The sequence below is a fragment of the Pleurodeles waltl genome, chromosome 9, assembly GCF_031143425.1.
Source record: "Pleurodeles waltl isolate 20211129_DDA chromosome 9, aPleWal1.hap1.20221129, whole genome shotgun sequence".
In the NCBI taxonomy this organism is placed as follows: Eukaryota; Metazoa; Chordata; class Amphibia; order Caudata; family Salamandridae; genus Pleurodeles; species Pleurodeles waltl.
In genome coordinates this window covers 714,113,286-714,140,733 of record NC_090448.1, presented here as the reverse complement: position 1 = coordinate 714,140,733, position 27,448 = coordinate 714,113,286, and the positions used below count along the sequence as shown (strand labels likewise).

Genomic DNA, 27,448 nt, shown 5'->3' with positions numbered 1-27,448 from the left:
TCAGCTTATGCAAGAGGCGCACTGATTTGGATTAGAGCGGGGGTCCCACTGACGGTTGAGTCTTCCAGCATTGACAAAGAGGGAAGGTTTGTGATACTGGAGGGGAAACTACAGGGGATCCCGTTAGTTCTGAGTTGCATTTATGCCCCCAACCAAGATCAGATCCCATTCATGATCGGCTTATCAAGTCACCTCACCCGCCAGAGCACAGGGGAAGTACTAATAGGAGGGGACTTCAACGCAGTACTAGATATAAACATGGATAGGTCTACCCCACCGCTCCAAGGGGCAACATCAATTAAAACAGCACAAAATCTAACTGAGTGGTTGAGTACTTGGGGGTTAGTGGACGTCTGGCGGGTGCAGCACCCAACCGCCAGGGACTATTCATTTTACTCGGGCCTCCACCGAGTGCACACTAGAATTGATAGGGTGGTCTGCACCTCGGGACTGGCTCGCGATATGACCCAGTCTGAATACCTTGCTCGCACAATATCGGATCATAACCCTCTACTACTAACGATGAGGGTATCACAGGACAGGCCGCCCATCCCGTCATGGAGACTGGCCCCTGCGACACTCGAAGATCAGGCATATAGAGAGGCACTGCGCAACCACCTAACAGAACACATTGAAACAAACAAGGGATCCACCCCCTCCAGGGCGGTGGAGTGGGAGACACTCAAAGTGGTGAGGAGGGGTTTCTGTCTCGGGCAGTCGGCGGGAGTGAGGCGCACACTAGAGAGGGAGCTGACCGCCCTGGAGGAGGTCATACACGAGGGGGAGCTAAGACAGGGCCCTGCAGCGCAAGAGGATGAAAAATATAATCAAGCACGCAGAGAACACTCACAGGCTGAAGAAAGACTAAGATGCCATGACATGCAAAAATATCTAGCATCCATACAATCTGAGGAGGGGAGGTCGGGTAAACTGTTGGCATGGTTGGTGCGCCCAAACGGAGATAGTGAACCCATCACAAGCGTGCTGGATAGAAGGGGAAACCGTAGGCTATGCCCAGGCCCCATCAATGACGCATTCAGGGATTATTACGCACACCTGTATAGAAGACCTAACGACTTGGAGACGGCGACATTTGACAACTACCTGTTACGGATCCCCCTACCGGTGCTGGATCTCGAGGATAGGGATAGGCTAGGAGGGCCAGTGACCATGGAAGAGATAAATGATGCCATAACGCAGCTGGCCCCTGGGAAGACCCCTGGTACAGACGGCCTTCCTATGGATTTTTACAAGAAATATAAATCCTTACTGACTCCCTGCTTGGCGGAGATGTATGCGGAGGCAATACAAAAGGGGAAGCTACCATGTACACTACGTGAGGCGCTGGTAGTCCCACTCCCCAAGACAGCCAACAGGGAGGCTTCGGTGTCCGACTTCCGCCCGCTATCCATGCTAAATAGTGACTTCAAGATCCTCAGCAGGATCTTAGCCGGCCGACTGCTTCCCCACATGTCCACACTGATACATGCTGACCAAAATGGCTTCATTCCCGGTCGCAGCACCTCTTTAAACCTTAGGCGACTCTTCTCTGTATTACACATGCCCGAAGAACTGAGGCCGCTGGCGGGGACCCTGTTGGCGGTGGATTTCGAGAAGGCATTTGACTCAATTCGGTGGGACTACCTGAGGTCGGTGATGTTAAAAATGGATCTGGGAGAAAACTGGGTTAGATGGGTGGACCTGTTGTACTCGTCCCCGCTAGCAAGGGTGAGGACGGGTAGAACAATCTCCAGGGCGTACCCGGTGTTCCGTGGCACTAGACAGGGGTGCCCCCTTTCCCCACTACTGTTTGCCCTGGCTATCGAGCCCCTGGCGACTCGGCTGAGGGAGGGGGGTGTGGGTAGGGGGGTCGAGTGGGGGCCAACTGAACACATTGTCTCCCTTTACGCTGACGATATATTAATTTATCTTAGGGACGGTCCCAGTGGTATCCCTTGGGCACTTGGGGCACTGGAGGACTTCGGGGTGGTTTCGGGACTGCGCCTAAACTGTGGCAAAACATACGTGTTCCCTTTGACTGCAGGTTGCGAGCGCCCACCAACATGCCCGACAGACGTGAACTGGGCCCCTCGGTCCTTCAGGTACTTGGGTATTCAAATATTCCACGAATTGGAAGATCTCAGGGAGGGTAACCTTGGCAAAGCGACTCGATCCTTGAGGTCCTCGGTAGGGTTTTGGCGCTCCCTGAAGTTATCAATAATGGCCAGAGTGGCACTATCTAAAATGATCATGCTTCCAAGACTCCTCTACTACTTTGTCAATTTACCATTGTTGATCCCTCCGGTATGGTTCCGTGACTTGAACGTACTGCTCCGAGAGCTAATTTGGGACAATGGACGTAGACGCACTGCACTCACGACCACTTGCAGGCCGACCCGCATGGGAGGACTGGGTGCCCCCGACTTTGAGGCTTATTACTTGGCATCCCAACTACAGTGGGTAGCCGGCTGGCTGGCGGGCAAGGGACACCTGGACCTATGGACAACCCAGGGGGTAATGGACATGTCACGGATTGCGACACACATGACAGGCAAGAAAATAGTCCTGCCTGGAAACAACATGATGTTAAAAGTCGCAATGGCATGCTGGAAGAGATGCACGAAGAGAGTAGGAGTGGGCCCACCATACTCCCCGGTCTTACCGCTCTCGGCACTGATTATGGAGTCTGGGGGGAAAGGACCGAAAAGCCTGGGACTCGGTCCCTGGACGGGTGCAGGGATTGAGACAGTGGGTGGACTATTCGAGGGGGGGGTACTGAGGGGCTTTGCTGATCTAACGGGTGTGGGTGTTCCCCGGGGTCAGTTCCTGCTCTTCGGGAAGTTAGTGCACGCACTGAAGGACCACTGGTGCACGATAAACGCTGAACCCACTCCTCACGGAGTATTGCACCTCCTACTGACGTCGGGGGAGGAGCCCCACTTGATAACCAAAATATACCGAACCCAGTTACAATCCATATTAGATCCCTTGCAGTCATTGAGGGAGCGATGGGAAGGCACGATTGGGCGGGACTTGTCTGACCCTGAGTGGAACAAAACGTTGGCATACCCCCAGTCGATCACACGGAATGCGCGGTTAAAATACATCCAATATAATTACCTGCACAGAACGTACCTAACACCGCACCGACTATTCCGTATATACGGGGGGCCCCCCAGGGCGTGTCCAAGATGTCGGGGGGGGTGAGGCAGACTTTGACCATATGGTGTGGGGGTGCCCAGTGCTTCAGGTTGGTTGGAAGGAGATATTGTCTATTCTGTCCCAGCTATTCGGTACGGAGTTACTCCCTACCCCGGAACTGTGCTTACTGGGTCTCAGGCCGGCAGCATTAAACGGGAAAGTAAGAGGGCGTTTCCTGGACCTAACCCTGGCCCTTTACAAAAGATTGATCTCAAAGGGCTGGAAATCCTCAGACCACCCCTCACTGGCTGATTGGAAAAAGGATGTTACGAAATGGTCCAGGGCTGAACTACAGGTCCTGAAGGCGGAGGAGGCCAAGGGCATCCGTCAGGTTCCTATTGCCCCGGCCTGGGAAGACTTAGTGGCGAACTGGGATGGACTATGCAAGAGAGCAGCAGCCCCAATGGGAATGGTGGGAGATACTTAGCACATCTTGGTGGATTGACCTATGGGATGGGACCCCCAGGGAATTCCATGGGGTAACTGAACACTCGTAGAGCCCACACTGAGGAACGCGAAACAGAAACCAACGAGCCACCAAATACTATATCACCATTGGATTCGGGGATGAAGCGAACGGCCTGTTGTCCCCCCTCTCGCGATGGTGCGCCTGGCCTCCCCCTACATGCTGACATGCTTTAACTCCTCAAACACCGTTAGCTACAAATCCCACCCACATAACGCCGTAAAGTTGTTCTCCTATCTTGCTTATTTCCCCCCCCCTTTTCTTTTTTTTTCTCTATCCATTTTTGTATTTTTCTTTTTCTCTCTTTTTTCTTTTTCTCAGTTTGCTTCGCTCTCATTCTCCTATTTAAAGTACAGAGTAGAACGGGTTTAAGTTGACTGATCACATATATGAGTTAAATTGATAGTATAAGATTGCGAAGTGTATAGCACGGCTCGTCATAGGGTTGGGTATATCAACACCAAGTACCAACGAATGCATAGAAAATGTTAACAATACCAAAGTAATAAGTAACTAAAATTGTATAATGTGTGTCACAAATGCAGACTGTTTAATGCTCACATACAACAAATGCAAGTTGTTAACTCGAGCAAACGTATAAATGTAAAGCAACAAAAGGTTAATAAAATATATTTAAAAAAAAAAAAGAGACTAGAGACACTTTATATCATTTTTACAGTGATATTTTCAACATATAGTTATTGCATCTTAATCGTTTTGACCTGCATTTATCCAGATAAATATTATATTTTTTTTGTGGTGTTCTACTGTGTTATTGCATGATTTATTGCACAAATACTTTACACATTGCCTTCTAAGTTAAGCCTGACTGCTCAGTGCCAAGCTACCAGAGGGTGGGCACAGGATAGTTTGGATTGTGTGTGACTTACCCTGACTAGAGTGAGGGTTCTTGCTTGGACAGGGGGTAACCTGACTGCCAACCAAAGACCCCATTTCTAAGACTCCCTTATATCACTTTACTTTGAAGGTGGATTATTTCTTATATGGCTATATAGTCTACCATAACCTTTATTCCTACTTGTATGTAATTGTACTGCAAAATCATTTGATCAGCCAATTGGCAAATGTGAAAGCCTACCTGGGGTTCTCCTGGGCATCAATCTGCAGGTTGACATCATCCATCCACAGCATGAGGTCTCTGACCATCTTGAAGAAGCGAAACTTCTCCACAGTGTCAAAGAGAAGCTGACGGCGCCCATTACTGGTATTCTGCAACTCACTCCAGGCCTCTGTTACAGCCTGTTCATGTCGCTGGATGTCATCAGCCTTCTCTCCAGCGTACGCCTTCTGAAGGCGAGAGGCATCATCCTGGACCTGCTTTACCTGAGAAGAAGGAAAAAAACACTCAGTAAGTAGAAAATAAAATAAGCAGGAAACCCAGGTCTGTGCATATTAAAGAGAGGCACCAAAAACAGTCTACAAGAATGAATGGATGGACATGATAAAGAAATAGCTTGAAGGAAGAATTAACATAGAAACATAAAAACTCTGAACAGTGGAGCTGGCAAATAGAGAGAGAGGCTGACAGACTAAAGGACCTAAAGTAAGAGGAAGATGAGGCGATCACAGTGAGCCAGATGTGACAACTGAATAATTGCTGGGTTATCTCTTAGCACAGAGATAAATGTAATAATTCAATGATACAAACAAGCTAAAGGTAATGTTATAGTTCCCTGGAAAAGTGATATTTCCTTAAAGTCACTGTTTTATTTAATTCAATGATCCTTATTTAATTTTATGAAATGTTCTTATTTGAGGTAGGACAGAGTAAACGTTTGGACAGAGCTCTGCAGCATGGTTAGGAAAAGTTGTGCTTCCATTTCAGACAGGTTTTTCCTGACCTACTTTGCATTCTGCCTCCACTGGACTTGACAATCCGTGTTTTATCATGAAACACAATACAGTGGAACCTAGCCAGATAAGGACTCCTGAAATGTATCCGCAACCTTGGTAATGGTGGCTACCTTACCAGGTCATAAGGTCATGGGCAGTGCTTGGTCTATATAACAGTCCAGGGCTCAAGGCCTTTTTACTTGCATCCCTGGTTGGTTAAGACCTTAATATCTTACCCGTAAAGGCCCAATCAAATGTTGGAGTCCTATCCCATCTACATGTTAGGATCATTTTCTGCATGCTTCATTGCACTTGACCTGAATGGTGAGCATCTATTTGGTAACCCATATGCATGGCTGCATAAGATGAAGGTCTCCCTGCAGCTGTCATATGTGCATGGTGGATGTGACAACTTGCATGTCCCTATGTTAGAACTTTGTTCTGGATTTATTTAGTGAGTGTGGGAGAACTTCTCACTCCATCGACCGTAGATGATTCTCTTTGCAGTACAGAGAAACTCACTCCCTGCTTTTTTCCTGTGTTGCTGGCTGTGACCAGGCATTGTTGAGACCAAGCACAGCTGGGCAAAAGCCCTGGAGATTGGAGAATGATCACTGCTCTGCTGACCAAAAGGCAGCTAAAAGTGTGCAACACGGAGAGGACCCAGATTTTGCCACAAAGAATCAGACGAGGACGGGTTAACTGGAGATATGCAATCCTTGTAGTCCAGTCACTGAATTAACTCAAGTTGGGGCCATGGAACTGCAGAGACTGCCCTCCATCAGAGTGAACCTTCACCATACCCATAACTGACTTGTCCATACTTGTGGGGTGCCTATACTTGTCACGAATCAGCCCCGGGAACAAAGAGTTCCTTCTTCTTCACCCGTTATTCAGGCTGCATTCTGTTGGCTGTGACTGTTGATAGTGTTTGCAAGCCATTTGAGCCACCTCTCCAGCTAGTAAGTTTTCAAGAATATTCTTTTTTTTGTAATATTCCTATTGGATTTTAACCCTATTTCTCAGTTCCCAAATGGACGTAGTTGAGTGTTTGAGCCACCTTCCTGTAGGTGCCGCTATCACTAGAAATTCTTGACCATGAATGGACAGTTCAGAGATACAGGCCTCTAAAGTCTATGAGGATTTCATAGTGAATGATGACACATCTATGCCTGCTGAAAATATATATATATTCAAAGCTGTTGACAGGAGCCTAACTTGTAGTTTAAAGTTCTTACTGGACGTTGGATACCCATGGAACTCAAATTGACGTGGTCACAGACTGCTGTACAGATTGTTCACTTTGTTTCATGCTGAGGCGGTGATGTTTTCTGTTTACGATTGTTTAAACTGTAAACTCAGAAGCAGATCTCAATTCCGATTGAGTTGCCTGGTTTGACTTCGGAGGCTTACAGAGCTAGATGTATCAGACAAAACTTGCCACCATCTGTCTTTTTGCCAGGCACCTCTTCCCCATGGACTAGCTGTGTTTAGAAACATTGTAGTAAATTCTATGAGCCTAGAAGTGATTCAAGGGCACCTCAACACTGCCCAAAACCGGATAGCACTGTGCATAAAGATCAATGCCATCTAAAACCCTTGCTCTGTAGGATAATATTGGCCAAAAAGCTAAATATTTTAAATATTATTTAATAACTTAGTGTGTAAAAGCTATTTGGGTCTGAATCACAGCCCAAGAAGTTGGCAAAAACGCATCTTCTGTGTGCACTTAGTGTTAACTGTGTGCTTTAATTAACTGGTAACAAAAGTCCTATTGGGTGTTATTTACTGTATCTACGTTTAGAACCTCCTACCAGTGAATACAGTAAGCCCCAACTGCTTAACTTCACAACCCCTGGAGAGTCAACTACCCAAAAGAGCTATCACTTGGATTACAATAGTGACAGCAGAGGGACAGCAAAGTTTAAGTAGCATCACCCATACAGACACTGCCCTTTAATGAGTGACTGACTATGGGCACAAAGGAAAAGGCCCCAGTTTCCTGCTGGGATAAAACCCTCCCGCTTGCTACTTGGATTCAGATGTTTGTGGCAGGTGCCAAACTACATAACAATACAGTGCTAAAAGAGAATTTGACAGTAACATAGACAAACAGCCATATAGATTGGGAGACAGGACTTGAAAAGACAAGGCAAACATGCAATGACAGTCAGTGGGAACTGAAATAGTAAGGTAGGTTATTTAGACAGGTGCAACTTATACATAAATAGAAAGAGCACTCCCAGCTAGACCTAAAAAGACAGAGTACTACTGCAAGGCAAACAAATGTAGCTACAGAAAAAAACTAACCAGTAATAAATAGGGTAGTATTACAGTCACAAAGCCTTACATAAAGTAGACCATGTATATATGTAGAATGTGTTGGGCTGTACACACCTGTGTGCTCAGTGCCTGTATGTCATGCTCATAGGCAGTGTGCATACGCTGCATGGCCTCTGCAGTATTGAGGTCCCGTCCAACCTCATCAGGCAACTGCTTCTGCTTGTTCTGGATCTGACTCAGTGTCTCCTTGGCATCATTGTAGAAGCGGTGGAGCTCATAAGAGGCAGCAAGCATCTGACTGCGTGTGTCGATTAATTCCAGTAGATCAGCCCAGGCTTCGTTCAGCCCATCCTTCCACTCTGCAATGGTGGAGTTTTCAGAGTGCCCAGAGGATATCAAGTCATCAGCCATGAGGTTCACAGCATCCACACGCTCCTGCCCGATGTTACTGGTATCTCGTGAGAACTCCCTGAACTTGTCTCTTAACATCTATAAAAAAAGAAAAATAAGCGAAGGGCACAAGCATGAGGGATGTGCTTAAAGACAGAGAAAACACTTATTAGTAGAACAGCAACCTTTCTGAAAGAATCTAATTGATCCAGGTTTGTTGGACCTCCCACTCCTTTCACCAACCACCAGTACTGGACATCTGTAGCTTCTTATGGCTTCAAAACTATCTTTTTCTATTTACCTAAAATAAACAGGCCCTCATTACGAGTATCTTGGTAATACCGATTTGGGATTCTGAAATATGAAGAACCACCACATCCTCTAAGTCTCCCAAGGACATGTTGGCAGGCAATACATGGTGGAATAGGCCTTCACAAAGAGCCCCGAATGTGGGAGAATGCCGAGTTTCACAGCAATTCTTCATTCTTATGGGTGATTTTGTAATGATGCAGTAATACCACACCTAGAAATTACTATACCTTGCTGTATCAGGATTTTTGAGTACTCAATTACTCCATCAGGAGTCTTGTGATCTTGTAATGAGGGCCATAGAGTAAATATTTCTGTCTCTTTTCAAGCTACTCCTCGATATTTTGAAGTGTCAAAGAAGTACAAAGGACTCAGTAAATAACCAGTGGTTTCTCATGGGAGCTAATCTTGCAGAAAATACTGAAAGTGAAATGTGGCAGATATGTCAGAAATAAAGCCAAAAACTCACATCAGAACCCTTCTCTTGTTGGAAAATGCTTCAATTAAAAGAAAAGGTCATTTATCAATGTCCAGGGGAAATTATCTGAACACCTAATTTTTAGAGTGTCTTTTATGTCTACAGGGTTCTTTACCTGTTGAGCTCCCATGATGTCATCAAGTACGCAAACAATCCACACCTACTGCAGTATTTCCTTTATGTGATAGGAATGGCTATCCACTCTGAGAATATGAGTAGACTGCTTGACCTCATACTATACAGAACAGTTCTGTGGCAGAATAAAGCATTTAGTTTCAACACCAGGATTCCTACACCATTATATTCACTAAAAACAAAACACAGAATACCTCTTATTCGCAGGATCACAGAAAACTCCAGAAGGGAAAAAATCAAGAACAATACTTCTAAAAATATAAAATTTCATTTGACTTTTTACTATTTAATAAAAGGGAGTATAGAAAATGCTGCTGAACATTTTTTGATTAGGGTTATTGAGAGGAAAATGTTTCCACAGACCGACAACCGCACAAATAGAAAACCTGAAGGTTTAAGACAATAAAGGATCTAAACAGTCGCAGAATGCAGCACCTTAGCAGACAGTGCCTTTGTCCATTTAATAAAAACTGGTGGCTACGATGTCCCTTCATGGGCTAATTTAATGAGGAGGGAATGTTGTTTATCAATATTAGTAAAGGCAAACTGATAGAGGAGGTCAGGAACTTTTTGTCCCCAACATGGCATCATCATTAATATTCCTATATATAAACAGCAAGCTTAACAGACCCCAATAGAGGTGGGAGGCCCATAAGCAAAACAAAGCAGACAAAATACAGCAATATGGCGACAAATGCCTCAAATATGGTTTCACAAAGCAAGCTACTTGACAGCAGGTTTAGGCCCAAGAATAATTACTGTCAATGCAGTTCAGGCCTGATTTAGAGTCTGGTGGATGGGATACTCAGTCTCAAACTTGACAGATATCCCATCTGCAGTATTACAAGGGCATGGCCACTCCAACCCAGAGCCAATTTGTCTGTCATCACTATCAGCTCTGGGTGGGTGAAGAGAGAGGGATCTGCTGCCGACCCAATCACGTTCCAGTAACCACTACTGCAGATCTTTTGCAGCCAACACCAAAATCTGAACGTGGACGGAGAGGTCCCCTTGATGTTTCTGCCCACTGAGACTTTAGATCCAACTTCACAGGAGGCCATCAGTCCAAGCAGCCTCAGATTCCACCTCAATGAATTCTGCACTGTGGCTGAAAGATTGGGATCACATCATAAATGTCCTACACTCTACTTCCCGTGAGAATGGCATGAAACAGAACCATGTCTAAAACTAGCTCCGGTGAATGTGAGCGCCAAAGTAGTCAGGTGTGACTTCAGGTCACTGATCGTGAACCCCAAAGATGCCAGGAGGTTTTCTGTACACTTGAGGTGGTCAATGACTACTTGGTGCAAGCCTGCCTTCTACAGTCAGTTGTCTAAGTAGGGGGAAGATTGGCAACCATGACTTTCGAAAGTCTGTTGCTATCACTGCTATAGCTTTAATTAACACCCAAGGGGAGCTGGTGAGATCATAGGGGAGCAGGGCAAACTGGAAAAAGCTCCCGTCTCATCATAAACCGCAGGCAGCTCCCATGGGTCTGCACGACAGGGATATGGAAATAGGTGTTCTGCAGGTCTAACACCACAATCCAGTCTCCAGGGTGGAAGGCAGACAAAACCTGGGCATTCTGAATTTTTTGTTCAGGAAGAAGGTGTTGATAGGGCCCAGGTCTGAAACAGGACAAAGGCCCCCGTCCTTCTTGGGCATCATAAAGTATTGAGAATAATAACCATGTCCAACTTCTGGCACTGGCAACCTCTTGATAGCCCCTTTGGCCAAAAAGGCTTGCACTTCTTGCCACATAATGGAGAGATGGCCCTATGTAATTCACTTGGGGCGGTGGAGGGTGCGGCGGTGAGAGAATAAAATGTACTTATATCCTCGCATAACAAACTACATGACCCACCTGTTTCATGTTATGACCTGCAAACCTGGCAATAGTTGCCTAGTCCTGCTTCCCATCGCGTCACTGTACTCCACTAACGACATGCTGAAGGGGATTAGTTGGTGAGGCTGTAGGAGTGGGATCAGTGGATTGGGTGGTCTGGTGACCATGACCAAGGGAACGGTGGATACCATTGCGTAGATCAAGAAACTGCTGGGCACTTTGTGGTGGTTGAATAGCTTTTCATTATGGGGTACCTCTGCTGAAGCAACAAAAGGAGCAGTAGGGCTGATGGGGCAGGTGAGGTGGGGCACATAAGCCCACAGAGCTTGATGTGGCCCTGCCCTTGAACCGCATGAGAGCGGAGTTTGCCTAGTCACTGAACAGGTGAGTCCTGTTGTACAGTATGTCCATTAAGGCTGGACACTGCTTCAAAACTGGTCGCCTGCAACCAGGCGTAGCTGCGATTAGCAACACTAGTGCCAATGTTCCATCCAGTGGAGACAATGGTGTTCAAGCCACAATGAAATGTGTACTTGGTTGCATCACAACTGTCCTGTAAAGCATGGGCGAGGACCAGTCTGAGGTCGCCAGGGACACCTGGGAGTACTTAAGCCACTGAGTCCCAAAGGATGTGAAAAAAGCGCCCCAGCAGGCAGGAGGCATTCATGGACCTGAGCTCCAAGCTGGTGGGTGAGGAAACCGTCTTTCTGAACGTCTCCACTCATTTCGACCCCCTCTCGAAGAAGCCTGCGAGAAAGTGTTGGGATTTATCTTGCTTGGAAAATCCTGATGCAGGTGAGGGGTGCCAAAATAAAAATGCAGGGTCGTCTGGGCTGTTATGCAATTTGGCAGTTGACTGCCCCAACAAAATGCCCAAAAGTGCCTTGTTGTTAAAGGGCTCAAAACAGATGCCTGCCACACCTGAAGAACCCCCATAAGGACATTGGTCTTTGCCTCCATGGTGAGGAGCTGAAGGGCAAGACTTCAGCTGCTCTATGCATAACCATAGCACAGGAAAGGCTCTACTTAGTGGCAGGGCCTGAGGGTGAGAGGGGATCAGATACATGGGAGGTATCAAGGCTGCCAGCCTCCTGCAGATCATCAGACCAATTCTTGTGATCAGGGAGTGACAATCTCATCACCTGCATTGTAACAGACCCAGTACCAAGCACATTGGTCTTTACAGCCATGGTGGGGAGTGATAGGTCAAGGACTATGGCTGCATTACACATAACTATAGAGTAGGAAGCACTCTATACAGTGGCAGGGCCAGGGGTAAGAGGAGACCAGGCACAGGGGAGGTATCAAGGCCACTAGCCTTCTGCAGGTCATCATACCAATTCTCCTTGTGATAAGTGTGGCCAGTCTCATCACCTGCATCTAATTTTTATCTAACTACATGACAAACAGGAAATGAAGGCTGCACTGTTGTTGTTGACGAGGCAGAACAAGAGGAGGAACGGGAGCCTCAACAGTAGCCAGTTTCGACTTCAATTGTGGTCGAACCAGCGTTAACTGGATATCTGAGAGGACTATTGGGGCCTCGTCTTCCAGCGTTAACATAGTCAGCATTGGCGTTGATGCACCAGGAACCAGTGTGGAAGGTGGCACTGGCGGTGGAGTCCAGAGTGGAGCCTGTGGCAGCCTGATATGGGCTCCAAGGGTCCAGGTGGGACCGAGGGTTATCCTACCAACGGTAATACAGGTGGGGACACTCTTGTTTCAATGGGGCCCACAGGCATGCCAGAGAGATTAAGTAAGGATTCGAAGAGTTGGAGCATGGCCTCGCGGAAATCTTGATCTGCTTCTGTGTGGTGGATGGCCCAGAAACTCAGGTTGTGCTGGAACTAGCTACGGGATCGGCTTCAAAGTCTAGCTACTTTATGCGCAAGATCAAGTTGTGTGTTACCACCCTTGGCGAGTGAGTGGGGGAAAGGGGTCAAGTCTGCTTATGCATTGTTTTTTTACAATTCAGTTTACCCAAAGATCAGTACAAAGAGGAAGACCAACCCCTGGAATGGCTCCAGCAAATTCTAGATCCTAAACCAGACTGCCACCAAACTACTGACTTCAACAGGTCTTGCTGCAGAGTCTTCTGGTGTGTGGCAATGTAGTTTTGCCTTGTGGTCTCGTATGGCCTTCTGGTTCATTGATATGCAGTCACTGCTGGCCTTAGGGGTGTAGCTCAACCACAGGCAAATTTGGTGAGGATCAGTCACAGGTATTTGTTTGCAACAGTCCTCACAGGGTTTAAAACCTGTCATTTTGGGAAGTGATATTTCCTTTGCACACTGCAAAATAATTTGTTAAATCAAGATAAGTGTCTCAAAGGGAGGAACGGTAGAGCCAGATCAGTGGCTGGTAGCACAGACAGAAAGGAACTAACATAAATGTGCCTACATGGCGCCGCCCATCATTTCCAGAGTGGAACAGCATAAGTGCAGCGTCACCTACTGGTGTGCAGAGGTACTGCTATAAAGCATCTGGATCCAGTCTGATGTCTGGGTAATATTCAAAAGGTGAGAAAATTGCTACTAGAAAGCTCTATTAGAATTCTTAATTACAGGACACCTTCATTGGCTTTGCTAATGTTTCTGTGCAGCCGCATAGGAAGCTGATGGATTAGTTCACCAACAAATGCTGTTAGGCGCTATGGAATAATGACCATGCTTTTCAGCGGTAAATGAGTTCTTTGTGTATCCCAATTGATGGACACAATCAAAAGAATCACAGTGAGACTAAAATGCTTCAGTAGACTGATTCAATATATGACTGACAATGTCAACCAGTGGCTAAAAGATCTGAATCCAAAGAAGCCAATGTCTGAAAGAGACTGACACAAATCCCACTATGTATGTATTTACAACAACAAAAAAAGAAAAAGCTCTCGGCAAATCCAGATTATAAAGGTGCATGCAACATTTTCATTTGGTTCTAATTCTCTCATTTCCATTGCCTTTTTACAGTGTTTTTCCTTTCATAGTTTCCAGTTCTGTTTTTCCATTGGCTTGTTAATTTCCCTTTGTTTCTATTTCTTTACTGTTCCCGACCCCTTATTACCATTTTTTTCTTTTTTCCTATACCACAAGTGTTTGTTCACCACTTTTAGAAGAGCCAAGGAAGCTACCATCAAGCTAAACAAGAATTTTGTCTTCCTTTTATTTCTACATCTCTCCTCTTTCCTTCGATGTCTTCACTATTTTGTCTTTTTTTTTTTTCCAAAGTCTCCAGTTGTTTTCAATATCTTGCTCATCATTCTCTTATGTCCAATCTAGAAGTCTTTCCTATTTTTATCGACTTCCTGATTTGTTGTTTCTAATTCTATATCCGGTTGCAGTGTCACTACCTATTTTCCTTTTTTCATTACGATTTCTGCTAGCATGCTCATTTTAAATTCTTGCCCGAAAAGACCTTGGGCCAGATGTACCAAAGGATTTTACCCATTCTGTGTCTATGGGAAAAAGCTTTCATACATATGGCCCCTTGTGTTTTCTAACAGTGGGCCTACAGGAAACCCATTGCTTATTACTGGTTGGCTTCATTGTCGTTCATTTGTCTGCCTCTTATTTGTCATCTTTCGAGGGAGTCCTTCCTCTTTCTGTGTTTGCCCCTCCCCTGAAGCATGAACTCATTACTAGTGTACTTCCACTGTTCTTTTTTTAGGTACAATTATTTTTGTATTTGTGCATCTTTTTCTTTTGGCTCCCTAGTGTACTTCTACCCATCTGTGTCCTGCCCGCTCTCACTACTTCCCTCGTCCATGCAGCTTGCCACCACCCACCATCCCTCCCTTGTCCATGTTGCCTGACCCCACTTGCACTCCCTCATCCAAGTAGCTTGCCTTCAATTGTCAGTGTTGCTTGCCTTCACCCACCAATATCTCCCTCATTTCCCTGTTTGTGTCGCTGCTTGCCTCTACCACCCACCCTCCGTTGCCTGTGTCATTGCTTACCCCCACCCACCTGACCCCCTCTCCTTTGTCTGTGTCACTGCATGCACCTTCCTCCCATAAGAAAAAAAGTGCTATAGGGAGGAAACAGCTGGCCAAATGATAAAAAAAAATTCTTCACACCCTCCGTGTTGCGTCCCACCCCTCCATGTTGCCACTCATCTCACCCTCCTTCCTGTTCACAATTAAAAGAAGTGCTATTATCCAATCATTTAAATCTTTTTTTATTTATTTCAGCCATGCTACACTGCAGCCATGCTGCTGTACAACATGGCTGAAAAACATTTACAAAGACAATAGCTCTTGTGTCGTAGACCTATTTGTTTTGCCAATGTTTGTTCTTTTTTAACCAGGTCTAGTCTGTTTTGATCTCCTTATCATTATTTTTCCAGTTTCCTAAATCTCATATGTTTCTTCAGTGTTGTACTTCATATTCACCATTTTATTTTTTAGCCTGTCACGTTTATGCTAACTTGTTCGCAACAGAGCGGTATCAAGACCTGCTCACTATTTCCAATTTTCTCTACTTAAGGGTGGCTTGCTCCAAATTTGTTACCGGTTTTGTTTCAATACCTATTTTCAATACCCTGCACACTAGTACCATTTTTAACATTATAGATTCTAAACCTCTACCATCTCCCTACCAGCCTGCTCTCTATTTGTCCATATTTTGGGTCCGTTATCACAGACCTTTGTATACTGTGCAAGCACAACACATGAAGAATGAAAGATTCAATGCACAATGGGACATCATTTATCACTGCCCCCTTGACGCCCGATATGACTACAAAAGTTAGCAAACTAGATAAAAAAATGTGCATTTTGATTCTGATGGAAAAATACAGATTTTCAAGTGTGAGACCCACAAATAATCAGTTAAAGCAACAGTTAAAAAAACCTTCTCTTAATTGCAGTTAGAGTTCTGAAGAATGTCCACATAATCAGACATGTTCTCTTATTTAAAACCTTTTGGCCTTTCTGAAGTGACAGACTTTTCTCACCCCACCTTTAAAGGTTGAAGCAGATTCCAAAGACACACTGGGGACATGCTGAAAGCTTCTCTAGGCAAACATTCTGCTCATTGCTTACCATTGGGTTTGTGTTTTGTAACTCACACTTGCATGCTTTTTATTTGCTAGCTTTATTTTTGATGTCCAGCATGTCTTTGCCCCTCCGGTAGAGCACAGCCTGTTCACTTCCTACCTGTAGGAAGCTGTCTTTCTAATTAGTGCACTAAAATGAAGTACACAGTGCAGAGGGTCTAGTGGATCCCCAATTGGTACTGCAGAGACATACGCAGATAGGACTAATTCTCTATTTGTGATAGTGTGGGCGAGTAGATAGGCTTATCAAAAGGTACTGCTGAGCAATTGTACTCACAGAGGCATTGAATGAGACACACACTCAAAGAATAAATCCAAGACTATTTAGAAAAATAACAATTCTTTTTATATATGTTTCAAACCCAAGAACTACGTAATCTGGTAACAAGACTTTAAGCATAAATACTGTGCAGTTTCAAAAAGACAGTGCAATTATCAGAGTTCTCTCAATGTTATCCTATGGAAGAAAAACAGAATTCAGCAAACACAGGGTTAACGAAGCCAATCTCAACGAGTTAGGATAAGTACTGGGCACTGATCAGAACCACACCAACAGGTCACACCAGGTGGCACTGGGGCGGTTGGGCACAAAGGTTCAGTAAGACATTTGGTGCCCAATGTTTCCCCTTGGAATTTGACCCCAAACAAACAAGCTAGAGGCTCTGGCTGGAAAGCCAGTCGGGGACAACAAACAGGTAGGTAGTAAACTTGGGTGCTCAGACGTAGGTGCACCTTTGGTCCGTTTCTCCTGTGCCCAGGGGTGACTGATGTAGGGGTGTCTTGGTGTTGGGTTTTCTCACCCGGGAGCACTCACAGTCAGGAGGTCTTATGAGTTGAGGCTGCAGGAGTTGTGGGGGAGTCCGGCAGGGGTGGACCAGAGGGAACATCGTTGGCACCGATGACCCACCTCAGCTGGGGTCACGGGTGCAGTTGTTGCTGTATATGGTGGGTTTTCTCTCACCACCAGGCTGGGGGAGAGAGAACCTGCATGTAGGCGCTGCAGGCGACTTGGTTGAGACTAGGACAGGTGACACTGGTGGACTCGGGCTCAGGACAGCTTGGGAGCCCTGCTGGCACAGTTGGTGGGCTTCTCACCAGGTTGAGGTTGTCTGGTACAGACGTCACTTCAGGTGCCAGGTTTCCAGGCTGTAGAGTCCTTGTTAGATACTTTGTTGCTTAGCAGGTCCGCTGCTCACAGAAGTCTGAGTCCTTTTAGAAGGCAGGCAGGCTTCCTGCGTTTCTTGAAGCTGCAGCAGCAGGATGAGTTTTTTTGTGCAGAGTCCGGTGAGGTTAGCCAGCAGGCCAGAAGGTCTGGTACCAGGTCAGCTGTTGCTTCTTCCACCCCTTCTGCAGAGTCAAGGATGACTACAATCTACTTATGATCACTTCTGCTGGGAAGTGGGCATAACCCTAACCCTAGTTTTGCAATTCCTTCCAAGCAAGATGGAGGAATTTGAAAAATAGCGTGCACTTCGGCTCGCCCACCTCTGGCATAAAGTGGGCACTCCTCCTGATTTTCCCACCTGTGCTGCCACCAAAAGTGAGGTCAGGACAGGGGAATGGGTGGGGTGGGGAGATCAGGTGTCGTACATCTCCATCAGCTGGCGAGACCTGGGTTGCATTTTGAAGGCGCAAGGCCTTTGAAGCTCCCAGCCCAGGAATGTCCATCCTTCTCTAGACAAGGTGTTATCACCTCTGCACAGAGCAGGCCTTTCTTCTGGGCCTCCAAGAGTGTTGGCCCTCACCTCAGGGGGCCATAACTCAGTGTAGGGTGGCTCCACTGGTTTGTACCAGTCAGTCAACACACCAGTAGCTGGGTAGGTTTTCAGATGGCACCTCTAAGGTGTCCTCTGTGTGCATTTATTAATACATCCATAACTGGGGTCAGTGAGGGTTTATTATTTGGAGATAATTAATACCACAAATCCCAGGATTCATGTATTTAAAATGGCTTCCCTGTGCACTTACTATGTCTCAGAATTGACAGACACAGCAGGTGCATATCTGCTCATGCACATATGCCCTCACAGGTGCCTGGATGCACCCAGCTTTAGGGGTGACTTACACTTGGCACAAGCAGTGATATGGGGTCTGGCATACAGGGGTGTGTGTGCCAAGTCGTGTTTTCAAGTTGGTCTGCACCAACACAGGCAGACTGTGATGGCAGCACTGTTTGGCTTAGGTGAGGGGGTCCTTGAGGGTGGTACCATTGGTGCTGCAGCCCTCTTATACCTTCCTTAGTACTCCAGGCACTAGGTACCAGGGGTACTATTTACTAGGGACTTACAGTGGTAGCTAAAGAGTGTGCCAATTGTGCAAAACAACTGTGCTGTTTTGGGGAAGAGACCTGGCATTCGGGACCTGATTGGCAGGGACTCAGTGCATTAACAGTCAAAGCACATCGGAAACCAGGCAAAACGTGGGAGCTAACCACGTCAAAATGGGTGCTTTTCTACACTTCCTGACTGGCTCCTTGTATTCTTCCACAAGTGGTTACTTTCTGGGATTGTTTTTTTCTTTTTCATGAGGCAATCCATGAGAGTGCATTTGTTTTCAGTTGTCTCTCTTGTATTCTAGTTCAGGAAGCAGTAAATATGCTATATGTCTTGGAAAAGGTTTCCTGCCTCTTATGTTTTTACTTGACTGATTCTACTCATCTCTGCTACTACCAGTTCATCAATATCTCATGCCTATAAAGAACAATGTTCTGTCTAAGAAGTTGCTTATTTTAGTCACTGCTCTATACTAATAGCATATCTTAAACAATCCTCTTCCTCAATTTCACTCCCATGCCATAGCCGCTGAAAGTAGGGGAGTAGAGGGTGCCAAAGCACCCCCAAACTAACCACGCTAAAGTTCGGAAGTGAATGAGCAATAAAAAGACCTTTAATTTGTTTTTATCTTGTCACATTTGGTGTGCATTCAAAGACAGAAGTCAAATGTTAGGCTCTGTCTTCCAGGGAAGTTGGTGTTTACTTCTCTTTCTCTCTTACTGCAATGTGAGATGATTGATGTGACAATCTTGCTGTATATTGGGGGTGCAAGCGGGAAAGGCTACTGGATGTTGTTTGTTTCTAGCACAGAACAAAATTTACATGCCAGTAAATTAAATGTACAAATATTCCAAAATATATCAGAATTCGAAAAGCACAAATGAGGAAGCTCATTTTTGTTTAATTCTGAAGTGTGGTGGAAACAAATATGTTCATATGACCAAAAAATAAAAAAAATCAATACTCTAAGATGCTGATTTCCACACACTGTTTGTGTACTGTATAATTTTCTCTGTAAAACTTATGTCTGTGCAAATGTAAGGGTAATTTAATGGCAAATGTGTTGCCTTTAATGGTGGTGCGCTACACCACCATGCACACTCTGCTCTACTGCACTCCATAACTCTTCATGCCACTCTACTCTATGACACACTACTCCACTCTCCACATTCACACCACTTCACTTTATGTCACCCTACTCCACTGTACACCATTCCACTTCACAACATTCAACTCTGTTGCACTCTACAACACTCCATGCCACTCTACACTACTCCACAACATTCTACTTCACTCTACCCCACAGCATGCCACTTTACTCCACTCAATGCAACTCCACTGTATGCCACACCACTAAAACATTCTCCTCCATGACACTCTACGATACTACACTATACACCACTCTGTGACACACTATATGCCGCTCCATGACATGCAACGCTACATCACTCTACGCCACTCTACTTTACTCCACTGTACACCAGTCCACTCTAGTCCATTCTATGACACTCTACAGATTTTTGTGACTATTCCACACTACACCACTCCACGACACTCTACTCCATCCCAGTTGACGCCACTCTACCCCACTCTATGGCCCTCCACAACACAGTATTCCACACCCCTACACTATGCACAGCTCCACTAAATGCCACTGACCCCCACGATACCCCGATCTACTCCATGCTGCACTCTTCACACCACTAATCTTTAGCCATGCGAACAGTAGCCATGCTGGTGTAAAAATACATTGGCAAAGCCAAAAACGCTCATATAGATGAGAACTCTAGGCTTTGCAAATGCTTGTTGAAATAATGTCACAATTAAATGAGCAGAATGGTTATAAAGTGGATCCAGTTATTTCGGCTCTCCTTTTCCATGCACCAAATTTAAGAAGCTAATTTGGATTGAATGCCATCAACCATACAGAACTGCATCTCTCCCGCTTCATTTATCCTTAGTACAGTCAAAAGTCCATGCGCTTCACTCTCACAGCTTCACCTTTTCCAGTTGTTATAGATGTGTACAAAGTGCATGTACTACATTTAACTTTACAGCACTTATGCATGCCGATATGTGTAATTATCATGGACATAAACATACTACTTCTAAAATGACCTCCAATACCTGGCAGCGAATAAGAGAGGGAGAAATAGGACACTTTTACAAAACGCTACGTAATAACCAGAGTCCAAGCTCAAATGTCACACGTGGAGGAAGGTGAACGGTCATGCAGGCAGAATTAGGTAGATCTTTTTAAACCACACACGTGAATGGTCATGCAGGCAGAATTAGGTAGATCTTTTTAAACCACACACGTGAATGATCATGCAGGCAGAATTAGGTAGATCTTTTTAAACCACATAGTATTTCTATTGGCACTCTGAGCAAACAGCTGTAATGTTCTCCTCAACCTCCAGGTAGATGCCACACCTAATGCAAACACACAATGCAAAAACCTTTAAGCAAACTCCTCAAACATGCCACCCCCATCCCCCAGTACAAATAAATATTGAATGGCCTCAAGTGAGCCAGTAACACCTTACATTAATTTGAGGCCTCAACAAATGTAATATTTGGACCTTCCCCTCACTGTCCTTCAGATGTCACCAGGGTACCAACATCTGTATTTTCCACCATGTTTAGCACAAGTTTGCTTTTGAGATTTATCTATCCACGGGATGGATACTCACTGTAACATGTTCATAATCTTGACCAAGCTCATGGGATGCTGCTACCACTTCCCGTTCAGAGATCCACTGCTCCAAGTCATCGACATCACGTTTAAGCTGGCACAGGCGCTGATGCTCCTGCAGCTTGCCCCGCCGCTCCTCTGCCAGGTCTTTGAGGCTTGCATACAGCTTGTCTACTTGCCCTTGGCGCAATGTGATGCGGTCACTGAAAAACACAGGAGAAGTGATTGTGCAGGAATGAAAGAATATACACATACAATAGCTAAGTAGAGTTTTTGTCTCTATAAAAGGAATTACCACATCAAAATAAATCATGACTACAGAGTGGACCTCAGAAAAATAAAATAATCTACCACAGAACCAAATGTGATGCAAAGGTTGCAAACACTCTTTCTTCCATCATAGAACAGAATGCCATCAGACTGTCACTAAAGAGGAGAGGCAGAGGGGGGCTCAATGTCTTTGGTGATGTGTGTTCATGACTGCAGGACATGATGAACAAGTTACTTACCTTCGGTAACACATCATTTGGTAGAGACAATATCTAGCAGCAAATTTCTTACCTCTGAATTTCCCAGGTGTCAGACTGGATCCAGAAGATTTTTGTGTGAGCAGTACCTCTGTGCGTAGGTATGTGGTGTCGATCAACTATCCGTGTCGTTGGTGTCGGAAGTGATGTTGCGGTCAACTATATAGACAACACCTTTGCGCGCTGACATCAGTTACTTTTTCACGACTTTCCACGCCGGGAGCGTCGAGCCAAGAAATGCACTGACACTGGTGTGTCCAACTTAGGGTACTGAAAGGGAGTATCCTCAATGACAGAATCTGTCCATAGAGTGGGGTGGATTGGTGAGGAATCTGCAGCTAGATATTGTCTCTACCAGATAATGCGTTACTGAAGGTAACTAACTTGTTCATCTGATTTAAACAAATAGCCGCAGATTCCTTACCTTTGAATAGATACCCAAGCAATACCTTCTCAGGCAGTGGCTCCGGACACATTTTCTAAACTAGGAAGTCCTGCATGACTGAATGGGCGAAATGCCTGTCCCTAAGGACCTGACTGTCCAGGAAGAAGTGTTTGGTAAACATGAGGTAAACGTGTGCATGGATGCCCATGTACCTGCCTGGCAGATGTCCAGACTTGGGACTTCATGTGCTAACGCAGTGGCTGCAGCTTTGGCTCTGGGGAATGAGCCTGCAAACTCTGAGGGGGTTGCTTCTTGGCCAATGCGTAGCTGATTTTGTTGCAGAGAACAACCCATCGGGAGATGGTTCACTTCTGCACCGTCCGACCATTCTTAGCCCCAACATAGCCCACGAAGAGTTGGTTGTCCACCCAAACTCTTTAGTGCGGCCAAGGTAGAACGACAACGCTCTTTTTAGGTCCAGATGGTTGGGTCGCTCCTCTTGGTTGGAGGGATGTGGAGGAGCATAGAAAGAGGCCAAGGGGACTGACTGGCCCACATAAAATGATGTTACCACTTTTGGGAGGAAAGAGGCCCTAGTGCAAAGCACCAGTTTGTCTGGAAAAAAAGATAAGTAGGGAGGCTTGGATGACAAAGCCTGCAGCTCACTCACCCTCTGGGCAAATGATGTTGCCACAAGAAATGCTGTTCTGATTGCGAGCAGCTGGAGGGGACAATTGTGCAATGGCTTAAAGGGAGCGCACATTCGAAAAGTGAGGACCAGTTTAAAGTCCCACTGAGGCATAATGAAACGTGACAGGGGAAACATATGTATAAGCCATCTGAGGAATCTATTTACAAAAGGGTACTTAAATTAGGAGAGTTGGTCAGGCAGCTGCAAAACGTTAGACAGAGCAGAAAGGTAACCCTAAGATTACCCAAAGCAGAGCCCTGCTGGGCAAGGGTGAGAATAAAAAGGACATCTTATAGAGAAGCAGAAAGAGGGTCCATAGATTTCTCTGTACAACATAACACAAATCTCATCCATTGGCAGGCATATACAGTCTTGGTAGAGGGACGCCTGGAAGCTGTCAACTGTTGACGCTCAATCTCCACGCAAGAAGGCAGAGAGTTGACTTTCGAGTGAAGAACCCTCCCCATTTCCTTCCAAAGGGGCAGCCTGATCGGAGAATCGATGCTTATGTGCAGAAGCTTGGGATACTAGACCCTCCGTGCCCAGTCCGGAGACACAAGGATGACTTAAGCCTGGTCGTTCCTGATCTTCTGAAAACTCAGGGAAGAAGTGGTATAGGCAGAAAGGCGTACAGGAAGCCTGAGCTCCACTCAAGACAAAAAGCATCTCCCAGTGATAGCCGCCTTGGAAACTCCAACATGCAAAACTGCTGACATTGCGTGTTCTCAGCGGATGCAAACAGATCTAACCAAGGCTCTTCCCATTGCGGAAAGAGACCTTTCACCACCTCCGGATGGAGATGCCACTTGTGATCTGCTAGGCATCGGTGGCTGAGTTAGTCTGCTCTGGCGTTCGGAGAACCTGCCAGGTGTTAAACCATCAGAAATATGCCCAGTTGTTCCAATCATGTCCAGAGTTGCAGGGCCTCTTGACAAAAGGTCCACAATCCCACCCTGCCCTGTTTGCTGTAGTTCCACATGGAGGTGGTGTTGTCCATGAACACCTGCAGTAGTCTTCCTCTGATGGAGTGTAGGAAGACTTTCAATTCCAGTCAGATCGCTTGGAGCTCCACCAAGTTTATGTGGAGTTCAGATTCTGCCTGAGACCAGAGTCATCTAATCTCCACCTCTCCCAGAAGGCCGCCCCATCCCAAGAGTGATGCATCTGTCACCACTTTGAGATCTGGTTAGGGAAAGGAGAGGAGTCTGCCTCTGACATAATCGTGGTTTATTAGCCACCACTTCAGGTCCTTTGTAGTTCCCTCCAATATCTGGACCATGACGGAGAGATTCCCCTGATGCTGCGTCCACTGGAACTTCAAGTCCCACTGTAGAGCCCACATATGCCATCTGGCATGTGTCACAAGCAGGGTGCAGGAGAACACGAGGCCCAATAGCCTCAGAGTTATTCTCACCAAAATCCGGGATAGAGGCTGAAACATGGGTATCATAGCCTGGATATCCTGGACTTGATGCTCAGGAGGATACGCCCAAGACTGCGTGGTGTCCAGAACAGCTATGATGAAAGGAAGCGTCTGAGAGGGAGTCCGTTTGACTTCGGCATGTTCCTAATGAACCCCAGAGAATGCAGGAGGTCCGTCATAGTCTGGAGGTGGGAGATGACAGTCTGGGGCGAGCCCGCTTTAAACAGCCAGTCGTCGAGATATGGGAAGATTGACATCCCTAATCTCCGCAGATGAGTGAGACCACTGCCATCATTTTGGTAACCACCCGAGGGGCGCTGGTGAGGCCAAAGGGGAACACAGTGAACTGAAAGTGTTTGAGGCCTACCATAAACCGCAGGTAACGTCTGTAGACAGGCAGGATGGGAATATGGAAATACGCATCCTGCAAGTCCGCTAACATCCAGTCTCCTTTGTCTAGGGCATACAAGGTCTCAGCTAATGTGAGCATCTTGAATTTCTCCTTTGTGAGGAAGAGATTTAGGGTTCCGAGGTCTAGGATAGGCCAAATGGGTATCAGAAAGTAGCGGGAATAGCAACCACTGCCTACTTCTGATATCAGAACCCTCTCTAAGGCTCACCTGGCCAAAATAGCTGTGACTTCCTTGAGGAACAAGGATAGCTGATCCTCTGTCAACAAATCATGCACTGGAGGTATAGGAGAGGGGTAGATTCGAAGGGGAGGGAGTAGCCCCTCCGCATGATCTGTAAGTACTACCTGTCCAATGTTATGTACTGCCAGTGGTGGAGATGAAGGCGGAATCTGACACCAGCTGACACCCATGATCTTCTACGGCAAATTAGGAGGGCTTAGAGGCTGCAGGTGCTTAGGGAGTGGTGGCTGAAGAAGACCTCTGGCTACCTGACCCTCAGGCTGGTATGCACTGTGTCCATGTGCAGCTTGCGCAGGACGGTGGCTGGCATAGGGCTGGCAGAGTGGAACACCCCTTCCATATCCACAAAAGAGGTGAAAGACAGACTGGGGACGTGTGGCAAATGAGAGGCCCAAGGACTTGGCCTTAGCCCACGATTCCTTAAAGCTCTCCAGCCCAGAGTCTGACTTTCTTCTAAGAGACAGGTGACAACGGAGGGCATGCCCATGAGGTTAGCCTGGACATCTCCCGAAAAGCCAGATGTTGTCAGCCAGGCGTAACGTTGAAGTGCCACCACAGTTGAAACCTCACTGCCCAGTGAGTGGGTTGTGTTTAAAGCACACTGAAAGGTAAACTTGGCTGCATCTTTTCCATCCTTAACTGCTTGGGAGAGAATGGCCTAGGATTCCTCTGGGACCTGTGGCAGCACCTGTGCAACCGTATCACACAATGTGTGACCCAATAAGCATGCACTGTTCATGGACCACAATGCAAGGCTGATGGAAAAAAACATCTTCCTTCCTAGGTTATCCAGCCTCTTAGATTCCATGTCTGGAAGAGCAGCAAGGATTGAGTCACAGGAGGTAGAGGCCTGGACAGCCAAGCTCTTTGGGAGGGGAAAGAGGGCTGTTGGGTGAGGAAAGATGAGTTCCCTGGGATGGGGCAATGTTGGTGGGCAATTGTCCTGTTCACAGGATCCCCTGTGCTGGGCTTGGACCAGGTTCCCAGCAGGACATCAGTCAGTGCTTCATGGATTCCTGGCCTTTTAACTGGTATTCTAAAGGGTCCAGTTATCCCTCCCATTCTTCCAAATGGCCTAGCCCTGCAGAAAAGGGCTCAAACTCCGATCTAGGAAAAGTGGGTCCTTTTGGCAGCGGAATCAGCAGTGATCAACTCTGTTCTGGCTGCGTGTCAGACTTAGGGATCCAAATGGGGCTAGTGCCGCAGTTGAGCACCAGGAGCAGCGGGGTCGGGGAAGGTCACGGTGTCACGACCAGCGCTGGTCCAGATCTGTGGGAGCCCATTGGAACCAAGGCTGAAACTGCTGGCGTGGGACATGATGAGGCGCCGTCTGACCCTGCATGGCCCGAAGGCGCTCCAGAGAGGTTGGGCCTCTCAAATACACAGCGCATGGCATTTAAAACTCTAAGTTGAGGGGGCCAACCAGGCTATCGGAAAAGTGGGAAGGCGCAAAGTCTAACCTGGCCAAGGCTCTGCAGAACCGTGCCTCAATCGCTGATGTTACATTGTCACGTCGGCCAACAGAAAAGGAGAAGTCGAAACACACTTTGACTTCTTGTGGCTCTTACGGCTCTTTCCCAAATTCCTCTCGATCGGGGACGAGAACCACCTAGGAGTCATGCGATGCGACGCCACCTGCCAGGCTTGGAGCAGTTTCAGGGACCGCTCACTCAAAGCTTTCCGAGCCATGGCCCGGCAGTCCCAGCACAACTTGGAGTCATGGTTGCACTTGAGACACCAAAAACAGACTAAACGTGGGTTTGTACTGGACATGGCACAGTGACAGCTACTATGCGTTTAAAACCTGTCTTCCTCGAAGACATCCTCGAAATTCAGACAAAAAAAAAAAACACTACAGAGGTGTTGCTCTTCTCCAAATCAGCGCTAACTGGCGCGGAAAAAAAGAACTGACGTCAGTGCGCCAAGGTGGTGCCTATACAGGTGAATGCGACACTTCCAGCGTGGACCCTGCCGATTATGCCATTTGGAGCCAATTCACGCCACCTACTGGTGTGCAGGGGTACAGCTCACGCAAAAATCTTCTGGATCCAGTCTGACGCCTGGGAAATTCAAAGGCAAGAAATCTGCTGCTAGATATCTCTATTAAATAGTCTGCTTACATGAGGTGAGTTCACCTCTGACTCTTTCACTGTATTTTCCATACTAGGCATCAACATTATCAATATTTCCGAAAACTAAGACTATTAAGAAAAGCTGGTTTCCGAGCAAAAAGATTTAACTGAAAAAGGTCTGGCGGACTGCTATGTCAAACATGTTACACTTGGTACAGAATTATATGCACCAAGCTTTGTGAAGGTAATGTCCCAGAAAGAATGGAGGAAACTAGGTTAGAATGTCCCACTCTCTCTGTTGGACACTAGTTACAGAGCCACTGCTTTCTGGTTTCCAATGGCAAAAGCATGATAATACACAAGCTTCTGTACCTAATAATCAAGTATTATATGAACTATCCATCAAATATCACAACATTCAATGAGGAATTCAGTCTTTGAACAACCTTGCATACTGGGAAAGTGAAATAGTGAGAAGACAATAGCACTGAAAAGGTGGTAAGAACCAAATAAAATGGGCCAGACTGCTAAAACAAAGTGTAATCCCAAACAGCTACCTGTACCTAAAAAAAACCTCAAGGAAGGAAAGGAAATGCAGCTTCAAAGGAGAGTAGAAGCACTCAAAAGAGACCAAAAGAAGTCAGCATTAAAACAATCATCACTATGAAATCAAAAGGTCAACTACATCTAATAATAAAAACAACATACAGCATTT

The 27,448-nt window shown here is 46.2% G+C and overlaps 1 protein-coding gene across 4 annotated transcripts in view; it reads right to left on the bottom strand.

Annotated features, from left to right (window-relative positions):
• Positions 1 to 27,448, bottom strand: part of SPTBN2 (spectrin beta, non-erythrocytic 2) — an 812,320-nt gene that overhangs the window by 121,505 nt on the left and 663,367 nt on the right. For all 4 annotated transcript variants that reach the window (XM_069207822.1, XM_069207824.1, XM_069207825.1 and 1 more), the window contains 3 exons: positions 20,981 to 21,185; positions 7,919 to 8,293; positions 4,767 to 5,011 (listed from right to left, as the gene is read on the bottom strand). In XM_069207822.1, the coding sequence (XP_069063923.1) occupies positions 4,767 to 5,011; positions 7,919 to 8,293; positions 20,981 to 21,185 (825 nt within the window). The remainder of the gene's footprint in view (positions 1 to 4,766; positions 5,012 to 7,918; positions 8,294 to 20,980; positions 21,186 to 27,448) is intronic.